The following is a 14,741-nucleotide window of genomic DNA, read 5'->3' on the forward strand; positions in this document are numbered from 1 at the left end:
TATACATAAATCAGGACAAAGAAAACATGGCATCTCTCCTTGCCGTCTTCTCGGAGAGAGACTAAAAACAAAAGCGTTACAGAGCGGAAGTTCTGCTCATGCCATCAATCTGTGCTGGAATGTAAACAGACATGTGACACACAACAATCCCATGTCTGCAGCAAAGGGTGGAATGGAATCCCAACAGGGGCAAGCCAGGGCAGAGCATGCTGCACAGAACCTCCACAAAGTCAGCCAGCCCCATGTTGCCGTTTCGGAGCCTGCTGGTGCCCGAGCCACCGCGTCACTCCCCAGGAGAGACGTGTGACTCGGGTGCACTGCAGGCCAGGCCCCATAGTCACCCCCCTCTGTGATAACACCTGGAGCAGCCCACACCCACCGCACCCCCCTTCCTACGCCACCGGGTGGGCACACTCATGGCTGCCACCTGTATATCCATTAGTGGCGCTAGATCTAGGATCATACTCAATATTTCTTCTTTATTTATATTTAATACTATTTATTGCATTTGCATCCCATGTTTCTTTCCTGGGAGCTCAAGGTGGTGTACGTGTTTCTCACCCTACTTATTTAATCCCCACAACATCCCTGTGAGGTAGGTTAGGCTGAGAGAGACCATCACTGGCTTCTAAGGTCACACAGCAAGCTTCACAGCCGAGTGGGGATTTGAACCCAGGTCTCCTAGGTCCTTAATTAATTAATTATTTCCCAACTTTTCCCCCCACACTGAGCTTAAGTTGGCATAAATAGGTCTCTACCCTCAATTTATCCTCACAACACCCCTGTGAGGTCGACTATACGAAGAGGCAGTGACGGGCCCCCAAGGTCATCCAGTGATCGTCACAGGCAAGTGGGGATTCGAACCCAGGCCTCTCCCAGGTCCTAGTCCGATGCTCTAGCCACTTGGCCGTGGCTCTGTTGCAGTTCTGTCGCTTTGAGAGGCCACAAGCAGCCTGCTGCTTGCAAGCCCTGCGACTTGGCTGGCGCTCGTTGCCTGGCTCATTCCCCCCCCCCCCACCTGTGTGTCAGAGCAGCAAATGGAGCGAAGCTGAGCCAATGGAAATGATCTGGCATCGCCTCTTGGCAGGAGCAAGCTACCTGCTATAACAATTTGTGTGCTTTCCGCTTTTGTTTGTGCACAGGCTGTTCTAATCGCTTGGCTCGTAGCACCAAGGCAGAGTCTTGGCTGGGCTCTCGGTCAGGCTCCCAGTTTGTGCAGGAGAGGATCAATTAACTGTTACACCCATTTGTGGCTGTCCCACAGCCAAGGTGGGGTTCCTGCTGGGGTGTCGTTAGGGGGAGAAGAGAGTGTCTGCAGTTTTTCCACCAGGCACTGACAAGGCCACAGATGTGGCATGGTCATGAGACCAGACCTAGGGGTACATCTAAGAGAGCATCCTTGTCTCCATGGCAACCAGGTGCATCCTGAGAAGCACCCAAGCAGGGTGGCTGCGCAGTAGCCCCACCTTGAGTTGCCCCCCCCCCTCACTGATATGCAGAACCCTTGTGGCTAGTAATTCTTCTTCTTCTTTGGCGATCCCTCATAGCCGAGTAAGGTTGTCTTCCATAAACACGGTTTTAACAATGAGTCCGTAAGTGACTGTGGATGCCAATTCTGGACCCACATCCTGAGTTCGAGTGTCTTCAAAGCCCATGACACCTTTGGTAAAGGCTGTTCTCCTTGTGGCTAGTAATAGCCATGGCTGGACCTCTTCTCCTCCACAAATTTGCCTAATCTTATCTTAAAGCTACATCTTGGAAGTTGAATGTTGGAAGATTCAGGACGGCAATTCGCACAGTGCATAGTTGAGCTGTGCCACTCACTCCCACAAGAAGTGATGATAGCCACCAGCTTGGATGGCTTTAAAGGAGCATTGGACAAATTCCCAGAGGAGAGGACTGTGAATGATGACTAGCAATGGTGATTCCACAGTTGGAGGCAGCAAAGCTTCTGAATACCAGTTGCTGGAAACCACAGATGGGAGAGCGCATGTGGTTGGCCACTGTGAGAACAGGAGACTGGACTAGATGGGGGATTGGACTGATCCAGCAGAGCTCTTCTGGTGTTCTTATATTAATTTGCAGCTAGAATTCCATAAATCAGTTACGCCTTTTGCCTGGCCTGAATCTCTTGCTGCTCAGTTTCAATAGATGACCACAATCATTATGGGATGAGAGAGGGAGGAAGACACTTCTCTCCTGCTTTCCACCTTTCCATTTCCTTCAAACTATGTCGAATTTTATTTGCTCCTTACCGGAAGTCCAATGGACACAGCAGAGAGAGAGAAAGAGGTTCAAAAATCATTAATTTATAACATGTTGTGGGGGGTGAGTTAGAGGCAGCAGAGAAACAGATGGCAACTTTAGAGAGGCAGGGTAAAAATCCACATTAAGTAACCCCTTGTCTTCCAATTAGGTTTACTACTGGCAGGAGGAGAGTCAGAATGACACGGAAAAAGTGAAGGTCCTTTTCCACCCGGAGACAAGCATTCGGCTGAAGAACCTCACCAGTTACTCTAAGTACTTGATCTGCATCTCTGCTTTCAACGCAGCAGGCGATGGTCCAAAGAGCAGCCCTGGGCAAGGCAGGACCCACCAGGCGGGTAAGGATGCCACTGCCATGTATGAAGCATGGTGAAGCCGGAACCTCTATTGCATGACCTCCAACTCTGTGTGTTCCCCTCTGGGTTTTAAATAGAAGGCTGCCAAAGCCACACATCCTTGGAATGTCATAACGACCAGACATAAGGATGAAGCCTGCCTCAATAACCCAGGACCTTTTCCAGAATGTCTGACTCCTGCCCTGTCCTCAAAGCCGAATGCTCTCCGATATTACACAGCATTTTGGGGGGCATTTACCCAACTACTTCTGATGTCCCATTGCACATGGGCAATGGGGCATCAGAGGCCTCCTCAAGCTTCCTTTGCCAATCCGCTGCCCACCAGTGGCTAGGACAGATGGGAATTCTCGGTCAATACTTATGGAAGCCACAAGATTGGCAAAGGCTGCCTTAGAGCTATACACCCGTCATTCCAGACACCCATTCTACGTGCAGTGGGGGGTTGAGATCACATTGATCTGACATCCACTCCTAGGACGAGTGGCCTTCATAATTTTTGCACAGATTGAGGCTACACATGTCAAACATGTAGCAGACTGTGCCAGAGCACTTCTGATCAAACCCACCCACAGCCCACAACAACAAACGTTTATACTGCTACAGCTCTGCCTGCATTGTTGTTGTTGTTTAGTCGTTTAGTCATGTCCGCCTCTTCGTGACCCCATGGACCACAGCACGCCAGGCCCTCCTGTCTTCCACTGCCTCCCGCAGTTTGGCCAAACTCATGTTCGTAGCTTTGAAAACACTGTCCAACCATCTCGTCCTCTGTCGTCCCCTTCTCCTTGTGCCCTCCACCTTTCCCAACATCAGGGTCTTTTCCAAGGACTCTTCTCTTTTCATGAGGTGGCTAAAGTACTGGAGCCTCAGCGTGTGCCCGCATAAGGCTAGCTATTTATTATTTATTTATTTATTTATTTATTTATTTATTTATTTATTTATTTATTTTCCTTCCTTCTAAGACAGCAGAGAGGAAATCGGTGGCTCTCCAGATGTCATGAACTCCAACTCCCATCATTCCTGACTATTGGCTTTGTTGATCTAGGGCAGATGGGAGCTGTGGTCCAAGGACTTCAGGAGAGCTGTTGGTTCCCCCCCCCCCCAATGTTCTGAGGCCTCCAAATACAGAAAGGGAGCAAGGTTTTTAGACCTTTAGATGTCAAGCACTGAACAGTCGCAAGGCAGTTTCACTTGGCAAGTGAGATTAATGGATTTTTTTTTATAAAAAAAAGAGGTGGTGCTTTGGGATCTTCTAACTAAAATTACTGCTGCAAAAGGCACTGAAGCAGACTAGACTACAAAGAGGATTCTGCCGTAGGCCACGTTCCCATCTGACATGCCACAGACACGGCCGTGTATGCTGGTTTAGTTCATGTCCATCTTTTATCTACCCCCCAAACCATCTTTGATCCAAACTGAGAAAAAGAACGACCAGTAATGTGTGCGCAGCCGTAGATTATGAGCAATGTCATGGGCTGGAAGGGGAGCTGCCATCTTCCTGCCCCTAAGTGTTTCTGCTGATGTTCATCCGTCTTTCAGCTCCAAGTGTCCCCAGCTTCCTGGCTTTCTCAGAAATCACTTGCTCCACCGTCAACGTGTCTTGGGGGGAACCAGCTGCAGCCAATGGCCTTCTGCAGGGTTACCGGGTGATCTATGAGCCTTTGGCCCCAGTGCAAGGTAAGAGTGCCCAGGAGAGATCAGTGTGCCCAACTGGGGAACACTGCACATTGCAGTTGTGTGTCTGGTCTCCCAATATACAGTACATATCCACCCACCCCTTTGTACATCTCCATTAACTGTGGTTTGCCATGACATCATGGATGGAGAAACATGCATTCAAAAGAGTTGATCCAGCTTTAATTTTTCATTGTATCTCTCTCTGTATTTCTCCCCCCCCCATTTCTAGAGACCCCCAAAGAAGTGGGGCCCACCCGGAGTTCTTTTCTGTTGAGATTTTTTTCTGCTCAGGTGACTTTCACTTGCAGTCCCTGTTTATGGATTCTTGAATGTTTATGGGATGTTGCTTTTAACCTGAGTCACAGATGACAACAAAGAACCCTGCAGCTGTTTTTCACAGCTTGCTCTAAAACAGCTTGAAATGTGCATTATTGGGGGGGGGAGGTCTTCTTCATCTCTAATTTCTCTGATCAGTTAAATAACACCCCCTCCGGAGACATTGGGTGATGTCCAGTGTGATTTTCCTCTGTTGGGCATTTGAACAATAACATGTCTCTGAATTAAAATATTAATTAGAAAGAAAATTTGAACTAGACTTGTTTCTTTTCTTTCTTTCTTTAGATTTAGCCAATAAAAGCTGAGATAAATATCTTTAATATAACTCAGTAATAAACTAAAGAGATGGATGATAGCATGGCAGATGTAATGTGCTCTGAAAAGTTTGATCCAACCAGCTTCTGTCAGATTTTAAATGAACTCTTGCGTTGTCCAAGGAGTTTGGCACTTTTCAGGAAACTTTGAATATAATACAGCAGTCAGGAAGGCAAATGTAATATGGAAAAAAAGCATTTTTCAAGAGATTGAAAATATTTTTTTTAAAGAAACTACTATTATGCCACTCTTAAAATCACCTTTAAAACTCCAGGCAACTGGCCATCTCCGCAGCCCTTCCCCACTGCAGGGAGATGGGACCGATTCAGATGGAAAACTCATTCTGAATTGGACTGAACACAGGTTAGAGCTCAACGTCGAGCCTAGCAAGTGGCGATAGCGACGGTGAAGAGGGCCTTCTTTGCCGCCTGTATTGCCTCTGCAGAAAATAAATGTAGCCTATAGACCTTAAGCTCTCAGGCTTAAAATCTAAAACACTAGAGACATTCCAGAAGGAGAAAAGATGCTTAGACACAAGAATCAAGGCTGTGTGCACACAGCAGTTTAGAATGGATAGAGTGCTTCCTCCTTGAGCACATTTTTCATGTCCCCCACATGGCATTGTCCTCATCCAAGTGGCAACCTGCTCTTTCCACCCATTTATTTCAGATTTTCGCAATCCATGGATACTGCAATTTGCCCAACTGTGGACATACTGAAGCACATTGTGGGGGCAGTTTGATTTGGTTTTTTGACATGAGTGGTGGTGTTTTGCTGGGGGCTGGAACTGAGGGAGGATTGGAAACTACTCACTGAGGAGAGGGGATGGCAGCACGCAGTGTGACTTCATCACACCATTCCCCACCCACTAGAGTGGACGGGACACACATAGACTACATTCACACAACAGTTTATTCCATTTCTCCGATGTTTCCCTGTTAATTTCTCCATTGCCTTTGGGCTTTTGCACGACATAACAGCCACTTTTAGAAAACTATTGGAAAATAGCACATGTCTAGTGCTCATTTCCATGTTCTTTGATTTTTAAAAAATCCTTTTGCAGCCACCTTAACCCAGAAAATCACAGAATTGAAGTGATGAAATCTGGGGTGGTATTCACAAGGGACACACAATAATAGTTTAGCCATCAAAGACCGAGGAAAAGAGGTGGCCATCTAAAGCTATCAAGAGATGGGCACCTGACTCTTCCCTATAGGGAGGGAATTCCACAGCTTTGGAAGTCATTGCAGAGAAGGCTGGTTTCAAGTCATCACCCCCCACACCTTCAATGGCACCCTAAGAAGAACTCTCCTGCTGCAGATCATAACAGCCTGACTGGCACATAGGGAGGAGGTTCTCCTGCAGGTATTTGGGGCCCAAGTCATTTAGGGCTCCAGACACCAAGGTGAGCACCTTGAACTCAGCTCTGAAGCAAAGAGGCAGCCCAAAGAGGCTCCATGCTCGTCCTAACAGATGCCCCAGGCAGCACCCAAGGCTGCAACTCAGTGTGGCAGGTCTTAACATTCTTGCGTTTTCGTATTATCCCTTTATACCCATTCCTCACTGAAAGGCCTGACTCCAACACAGCACCTACCTGTGGGAAATGTTAACACAACTACGTCAGCGGGTTATGCATCTGAATTATTCACAGGCAAATTCAAACAAAGATCCTTGTGGGGGGGGGACTTACCTAGGCTCCATTCACCTTCCTCTTCCACGGGGGTGGGTGGGGGGTTAAATTGAACATGAATAAATTAATCCAGTCTGAAAGGTCAGAAGATTTTCACTCCTGTTGCTTTGCTGTCCATGGATGAGGCATTGGTCAACAGAGGTTTGGCCTGGTGAATTTATTTTCCCCAGGAGTGATTTGAAAGAATGATTGGCCCAGAGGCCCCGGGTGAAGACAAGCTGGGCTGAATGAGCTACTGCTTACAATCCCCTAAACTCACCTCTTTCCTCCATCCTAATGTAATTAGTGAGGTAGTCTCCAGCCTCTTGGTAATTTCCCAATTGCGCTGTAAGATTCCCCCCCCCCTTCTTGGTGCCCACTTATCAAGCTTAAAGTCTAATTACACTTATCTGTGCTGAAAATTGGCCATTATCGCTCCTTAAATTCCCACTAATTGTAAGAAATTCTTCCTTAGCAAATGGCTAGATAATTTTCACTGGTAATCTAGACAGGATAAGCTCCACTGCTCCACTGCCTCCCTCTTTTCTTGTTAATACATTTAACACTCTTGTCTTATTTTTTATTCCCCCCCCCCGCCCCCCATCTGGATGGCTCTGTTCCAGGGGTGAGCAAAGTGGTGACCGTGGGTATCAATGGGAATTGGCAGCGGTGGCTGAAAGTCAGAGACCTCACCAAGGGCATGACCTACTTGTTCCGAGTACAAGCCAAGACCATCACCTATGGGCCAGAGCTGCAAGCCAACATCACAGCTGGGCCAGCAGAGGGTAAGTGAGACACGAGGAACATGCCAAGGCGAGGGAGGCAAGAGGGGGGAGACCGAACAGAGCCCATTGCATTAACGCAGCACCCAGCAGCAAGGAAGGTGTTCAAAAGGCATTTTCAAGCCAGGAGAAAGTTAAGCGGCAAGGCATGATTTCAGACAGTGGCAGTATCCAGGTGTCTCTACATAAGAGGCCTCAGCCCACAGACTAGTTGGGAGGGGACCCTACCGCATGGGTCATTTTCCCCAAACTACACCCAACTGACAATCGGGTCCTCACTTTACTGTGGTTTTTGGATTCATCCCTCCCTTCCCACCAAAAAAACCCTGAATTCCACAACCTGTATAAATTAGGCAAATTTGCATATTTTGCATTAATACTGGGTTATTCTTATTATTTTTGCATATTCTGGCACTGCTACTAACAAAGATGGCAGACCTAAGTAGGACTCTGAATCCCTGCCACTGAAAATTGGGGGGGAAATTAACAAATAAATCCTCCAGCTTTCTGGCTCCTGGCTCCTCAACAGTTATCCTGTGCATTCAATCAAATCTTTGTAGCTGTGAAGGCTTGGAAATGATCTGGCCCCTTTTTCTAAGGGAGTCTGAGTTTCTCAGGAGGCCATTTGGCAGAGATGGGCAGTGGCCTTCATGACGCACCGGTCCAGGCTCCACAGTGCAGTTGTCTTCCCACAGTGAGCACAGGGTTGTTCTGTCTGCTCATGGCATGACCCAGCCTGGGTGGTGCAGAGCCTGTTAATGGGAGAGTCGAGAACAGAGTAGCTGCACCAGGTAACTCTCTTCTCGAAAGAGGCATCTGTTTGCCAGAGGCTTCCTGATTTTTCATCTCTCCAAAGTGACTGGACCACATGGTAGAAATGGATGTTCCTTTCACCCTGCCTCATGCTTGCTCTCTCCACTTCACCCCTCCCTATAGGCTCCCCGGGTTCCCCTCAGCACGTGCTGGTTTCAAAAACAGCCTCTGGACTGACTTTATACTGGACTGAGGGAGTTGCAGGAAGCCGACCCACGACTGGCTACATCATAGAAACCAGACCATCAGGTAGGCCACAGAAATGGAGAAAGAGAGTGTGCAGATCATCTGATCCCTAAAAAACATGGTCTGGGGTGGGGTGGGGGCACGGAAAGTTGGGGAGGGGGTAATATCTTATCACATTTTGACAAGCTCCAAAACATTGACATCTGGATGATTTCTCCTTTCACACTTGACCCCACATGTTCTCTGGGGTGAGATTTAGGGCTTCCCCACCCTGCTTCTTGTGCCACTGCTTTGCCTCAGAGAAAGCCGCTCTTTAGCGTTCAGTCGGAACAACTGGAAATTCAGGTTTTCTCCAGATTGATGTCTGCTCCAATTTAGCACCAAAGAGTGAGTTTCCCTGGGGAAAGGAGCAGGGCAAGGGGGAAACCCCTCAGACCCATGCTTTTCAGCACATGGCAATTGGCAGTGTGGACGAGCCCTCACTTTGGCCTGCCTCCTGCTAGGAGGACGGCACCTTAGCTGCGACCATTTGGAATAGCTCCTCTCCTGGCTTGGAGCCACGATTCCTTCCTGCTCAGGGCAGATTCTCCTGAGTTGCAAGGGAGGCTAAGTGCCAGCCCTGCCTTGCAGGTCTTTAGGTGACATAACCCAGGAAGAAGGAAGCTTGTGGATAAAAGGTTTCTCATTGGCTACCAGCCTTGGTGACTCTGCTCTGTCTCCACAGTTGGAGGCAGCAATGCTTCTGAATGCCAGTGGCTGGAAACCACAGGAGGGGAGCGGGCTTTTGTGCTTGGATCCTGTGTGTGGGTTTCCCATTGAGGCATCTGGTTGGCCACTGCAAAAACAGGATGGTGGACTAGATGGGCCATTGGCGGATCCGGCATGGCTCTTCTTGTGTTCTCCTTGCTCAGTTTTCAATCATTTCAACAAGGTTTGAAAAGGAGAAGGTTCTGCTGCACCAGAGCCCAGGCCACCCATGAGGCGAGGTGAGGCAGTTGCCTCAGGCAGCAGATGTGGCCTCCTCTGCTGCCTCTTCTGCACCTACCTGCCCTCCACCTTCTCCATGCACAGCTATGGTGGTGGGCAGAAATAGAGGCATTTTCTGTTTAGCCCAAAGCGACAAAACGTCCTGGGCTGGGCCTTCCATCATCTGCAAAATCTTGGCAGCTTCCTCTGGCCCTCCTGGGTCATATCCATTGTTCAACGCTGTATCCATTCTCTGTGCCAGACCTGCTGGTATGTCGTGCGTCGTCTCACTTGGAGACAGTTGAGACAGTCCTTCCAGTGAGGTTCTCAGTTACATTAGCACAGCTTTGTGCAGCCTGGACCCACTCCACTGCATCTGCAAACAGACTGGGCGAGGAGTGCATAGGAAGAGAGAGCCCCTCGCTGGGCCTAACAACTGAGTCTCTTAATTCTCCCACAGATTATTTTAATCCCGTTCATGCCGCCATAATAAACAAACGAGGCTGTTTGTGCGCTGGGATTCCTATTCTTCCTTTCAGGCAGAATCTGCAGAGAGCGTGAAATGCGATCCAGGCAAGGGGAGGATAATAATTGGATCTCTGGCTTATTTCACACACGCTTCGGCTTCATTAAAACGTTCTGCATCTCGCTCAGTTTTGCCCCTCCTGCGCTTTTGTGTAGAGTTTCTCTCTTTCCGAGTTCAGAGCTCAGCCGGAGAGAAGAGGCAACGGTTCCCCTCCCTGAGTCACTGCTCTACAACTAACGCTGGAGATTATGCTGCACCTTTGCTGCATCTTTGCTCCTGGACAGCGATGTGTCGCCCTGAGCGGGAGGCAAATGGCTGACCCAGACCAGCTCTCTTTGTGTATAAAACCCCGGGGGGGGGGGGAAGGACCTCTGTGTTTGTGCAACCACAATCAAGGCGTCTTAATAAGCAAATGAAAAGCGTGAGCACTTTGTCAATATTTAAACAACTTACCATTACCTTAGGGTTCCACATCTCAGCTGTCATCTATTATAGGCCTCATTACCCTAAACGTTAAATGCTGCATTCTCTCTTTTTTTCCTCCTCCCAACTGCTGCTGTAGCTCTCAGCCAGGGAACTGAAAATGCACTGCGAAACCATGCTGGGTGTTACCTCCAGTTGCTTCTACCTGACAAGCGTTCAGTGTTTTTCTCACTATCAAAGGGGTCCTTTGCCATACTATTTTTTTTTAAAGAAAGCCCTCAAGCTATGCCTATTTGTTGGTTTGTTTGTTTGAGCTCACCCAACTCCAGAGAATCTGGCTGGGCAAGCATATTTTAAAAGACAGAAAACAAACAGATGAAGGTGTTTTTTTAAAAAACAACCTCAAACTGAGGTCTGATGCCTCCACCAGAAATTTTTCCTGCTACTGATCACCAGCCAGCCAAGTAAGAAAACCTTACAGCTGGGGCAGAAGGGGCAATACAGAAGGGCAGGGCCAGATGCAGCCCCCTGAGAAGTACCAGCCGCTCCTGCCCCAGATTGCTGGACCTGCTCCAACAGCTAGAAGGCGCAGGATCAGAACTGCAAGCAATTCTTTACTGCCAATATCCAGCAGTGAAAGGTGACAGTCTCTGATTGCCAACCCAGAAGTAAGGGAATATCAGAGGATCATAGAATTGTAGAGTTGAAAGGGACTCAAACCCCTGCAGTGCGGGGTATTGTTAGTTGTGACAACAGGACCAAGAGGTATCGATCCATTGTGGAGGTGGCTAAGGAACCCAGCCAGCAGCCTTCCATTCCACCCAATGGGTTGATGACCATGACCTGCTACAGCTTTAAAAAAATGCCCTGGCTTTGGTGAGGCTCCAGTGAAGTAGCAACCAAGAGTGCCTGTTGGCACAACCCCCCTATTTCATTGCTTCCACTTATTCCATCTCGAACGTGGATGCAAACCAGCAAGAGCCAGTCAAATGCAAAGTCTCTGCCTCTCTGCCTCATCCCTGTGCCACAACGGCCACCCCCCCATCCCTGCCTTGTCCCACCCTCTGGCAGCACATCAAGAGTTTGCCAGCCTTCGCTTGGCATCTGGTCTGTGCCATAAACTCAGCCTTTCCTCCTTAAAAACAAATTAACCCCAGTTCTTGTCGGGCCCTTCTGGGGCGGCAGGGGGAGCGACATTTACAGCACAGTCTCTCCGACCCCAAAAAGCAGGGCAGGGAAATCCCTGGTGGTGCGTGTGCAAGAGAGGGCTCTCCAGCTGCCCCCATCTCCTGCTCTAGCCTGGCAGGCATCTGTTAGTGGCCTGCACACCATCAGGTCTAGGAGCCTCTGTGGGTTGACTGGCAGTTTGCTTCAGCCCAGAGCACCTGACTAATTGTCCGTGAAATCGCGCTCTTGTGTCGGGGCCGCGTCTGTTCTAACACCTGCAGCTTGTGCGGCGCCTGCCGCTCACCCCCTCCGAAGGATTAGAAAAGCACACAGTGCAGGAGTGCTTCTGAGGCGCTGGAAAAAGAGTGTGAGAACTCCAGCAGAGCCTGCAGGATCAGGCCGGTGGTCCAACTAATCCAGCACCCTCTTTTCGCCATGGCCAAGCAGATGCCTCAGTGCAAAGCCCACAAACCCACTCTTCCTTCCTATGGTTTCCAGCAACTGGTATTCAGAAGCATCGCTGCCATGGAAGCAGAGCACATCCATCCTGGCCGGTAGCCAGGAGTAGCCTTCTTCCACCCCCAGGAATCTGTCTAATCCTCTTTTAAAGGCATCCAAGCTGGTGGCCATCCTGGGGGGAATGAGTTCCGTCGTTGCGTGAAAAAGTCACTTCTTTTATTCCTCCTGGATCTTCCAAACTCCAGCATCCCTGAACGCCTACAAGTTCTACTGTTAGGAGACAGGGAGGAAAACGCTTCTCCATCCACCCTTCCATGCCGGGCGTCATTTTATGAACTTCTATCATGGAAACGGTAGAGTTGGAAGGGACCACGAGGATCATCTAGTCTGACCCCATGCAATGCAGGAATCTTTCGTCCAACATGGGGCTCAAACCTAGGACCCTGAGATTAAGAGTCTCGTGCTCTGCCGACGGAGCTATTCCATACATTGGCTAGGAATCGAACCCAGGTCAACTGCTTGGAAGGCAGCTATGCTCACCACTATGCCACTAATGCTTGTGTCGCTTCTTGCTCACTTTTCTATAAATGAAAAAGTCCCAAATGCTGCAAGCCTTCTTCACAGGGGAGTTGCTTCACCCCCTCGACCCCTTGGCTGCTCTTTTCTGAATTTTTTTCCAGCTCTGCTTTGTCCTTTCTGTAGTGAGGCCAGGTGGGAGTCATCATTGCCGTCTCTGGCAATGCCTGCGCCTGCTCCAGGATCTGGTAGGAGGTTCAAAGTGTTTTGGCGCAAGATGTGTCTTCCCTTTGACCACCGCCCCCCCACCCCTTCGTAGGCAACTTGGATGGGCTTAGGAAGCAGTGCGGGAATCATAATGACAGGATTCCTTCCCTCTACCCTGCCCCCACCAGGAAGACATTTCCCTTTTAGAGTCTTTACATTTCCCCCTTCTTTTGCAAAAATGTGTGTACAGCCTAAGCAAAGTTAAGGAAAGGACAGGTGTTTCAAAAAGCCCATGGCAAGCCGTCCTCTCATAACCCCACAGCCAGCTGCATTGCATCTCACAATACATTACCCAAAAACTGGGGTGGAGCAGCTGGGCCAGGGACTCTGCGAGAGGCATAGGAAGCGTATTTTCTCCCTGCGTTAATCATAAGCAGCCCTTTATCAGGTTTTTGCATTCTAGGGTTCCCTTATCAAGTCTTGGGGAAGGGGGTGCATTGCTTGCAGCCCACAAGTGATCTCTCTGGAATGAAAAATGCAGCCCAACCTCCAGGTCCTATTAACCAAATGGCCTCCACCCCCCCTCCCCAAATGCGTTGTTTTCTGACACTGAAGCAAACATTTTGAAGGCAGGAGGCTCATTGCAATGGCTTTTGGTTACAGAAAGCCTTACCGCATTGTGATTAGAGTGTTCCCCTTTAGCCTCAAAAGAAAAGCTGGTGTTTTGGGCATCCATCTGTCTCGAGAGGCAATGGAGTGTGCCTCCAGGGGTGAAGTCAAACTGCCGAATTTGCAGAACTGAAGTGGCCTCCCCGCGGTGCAAGCCTGGGCAGTATGGAGGTCCTGGGTTGCCAGACAACAAGACGACCCGCCCCCCTCTCAGCCTCTCTAATGTGGTCCAAAGGAAAGCAGAGCAATATGCTTGCCACCAGTTTGGCAGTCAGAGCCCAACAACATCTGGAGGGCCTAAGACTGAAGAAGGCTGAGTAGCAGGGCTAGGAGAGACTCCTCCCCGAGTCTTTGGGAAGCAGCTCCCATTCAGATTAGACAACACAGTGGGCTAGAGATGTGTCTGCAGTATAAGGCAGGCTGGTGATTCAAAGGAGGAAGAGCTGCTATTCTGCATAAAAAGGAGACGGCCCAAAGCACATCCTTGGCATCTCCAGCTGAAGGGATCTCTGGTGGTGGGAAGCACCATTCTCTGAGGTCCAGGCTACTGAGCTAGAAGGAAGCAGCATATGAGTGGGGATGCTGCCAGTCAGTGAAGACAATGCTGAGCCAGATGGACCAATGGCCTGACTCAGCATGAGGCTTCCTGTGGGTATATAGGCTGCCTGGGACAGAACCAGACTCTTCCAAGTAGGGAAACCTTAGCAGGATGACTCTCTAAATGCTTGTGCACACAGCTCATTTAAGTGGTTTTGAGAGAAACCTGCAAGAATAGCAGCTCCAGGTCAAGGAAAAGGCCAGCTTGCAAGCAGAACTGGTAGATCTTCTCCAGGCAATTGAATTCTCCACCCCCACCTCCATTATGGACCAAGTGGCTGTTGTAATACCCAGGTAACCATGGCAGAAAGCCCTAGTTTAGCAAAAGCAGGTGTTCCCAGTCACTTCACTAATGGGATCCTCCAGTGGGATCTTGCCTTTCTAGAGGGAGGCCACCGCCCAGACAGCCCTCAAATTGAAATTCTCAGTATTTACTAACACAGACAGCCCGTTCTATTACACGGATGTTGTGCAGAATGAAATGAAGCTTTTATTTGTTTTTATGTACTGCAAGCTACCTTCTCGGTTGCTGTGTATCTGCCCTCTGACTTTAAATAAAAGTCTAGGCTTTCCTTATTACATTGTAGGATTATTGTTGTTTTTTGTTGTTGTTTTAAAGGAAATGTCTTATTTCCCCCTGCCTTGCACACAGTTCCTTTATGGACAAAAATCATACGGTTTAGAAACCAGTTTTGTGGGCACTGAATGCCTCTTCTGCATAGTAATTCAAGCAGGTTCAGGAAAGAGCAGCCCAATTGATCAAGGGGATGAAGCAACACCTCTGTGAGGAAAGGTTGCAGCCTTTGAAACTTTTT

General features: G+C 49.0%; 1 protein-coding gene across 5 annotated transcripts in view; it reads left to right on the top strand.

Annotated features, from left to right (window-relative positions):
• Nucleotides 1–14,741, top strand: part of SDK1 (sidekick cell adhesion molecule 1) — a 589,097-nt gene that overhangs the window by 550,706 nt on the left and 23,650 nt on the right. For all 5 annotated transcript variants that reach the window (XM_053365834.1, XM_053365835.1, XM_053365836.1 and 2 more), the window contains exons 38-41: nucleotides 2,417–2,603; nucleotides 4,158–4,295; nucleotides 7,239–7,400; nucleotides 8,334–8,459. In XM_053365834.1, the coding sequence (XP_053221809.1) occupies nucleotides 2,417–2,603; nucleotides 4,158–4,295; nucleotides 7,239–7,400; nucleotides 8,334–8,459 (613 nt within the window). The remainder of the gene's footprint in view (nucleotides 1–2,416; nucleotides 2,604–4,157; nucleotides 4,296–7,238; nucleotides 7,401–8,333; nucleotides 8,460–14,741) is intronic.

This window comes from Podarcis raffonei, chromosome 14, assembly GCF_027172205.1.
Source record: "Podarcis raffonei isolate rPodRaf1 chromosome 14, rPodRaf1.pri, whole genome shotgun sequence".
NCBI classification, from domain to species: Eukaryota; Metazoa; Chordata; class Lepidosauria; order Squamata; family Lacertidae; genus Podarcis; species Podarcis raffonei.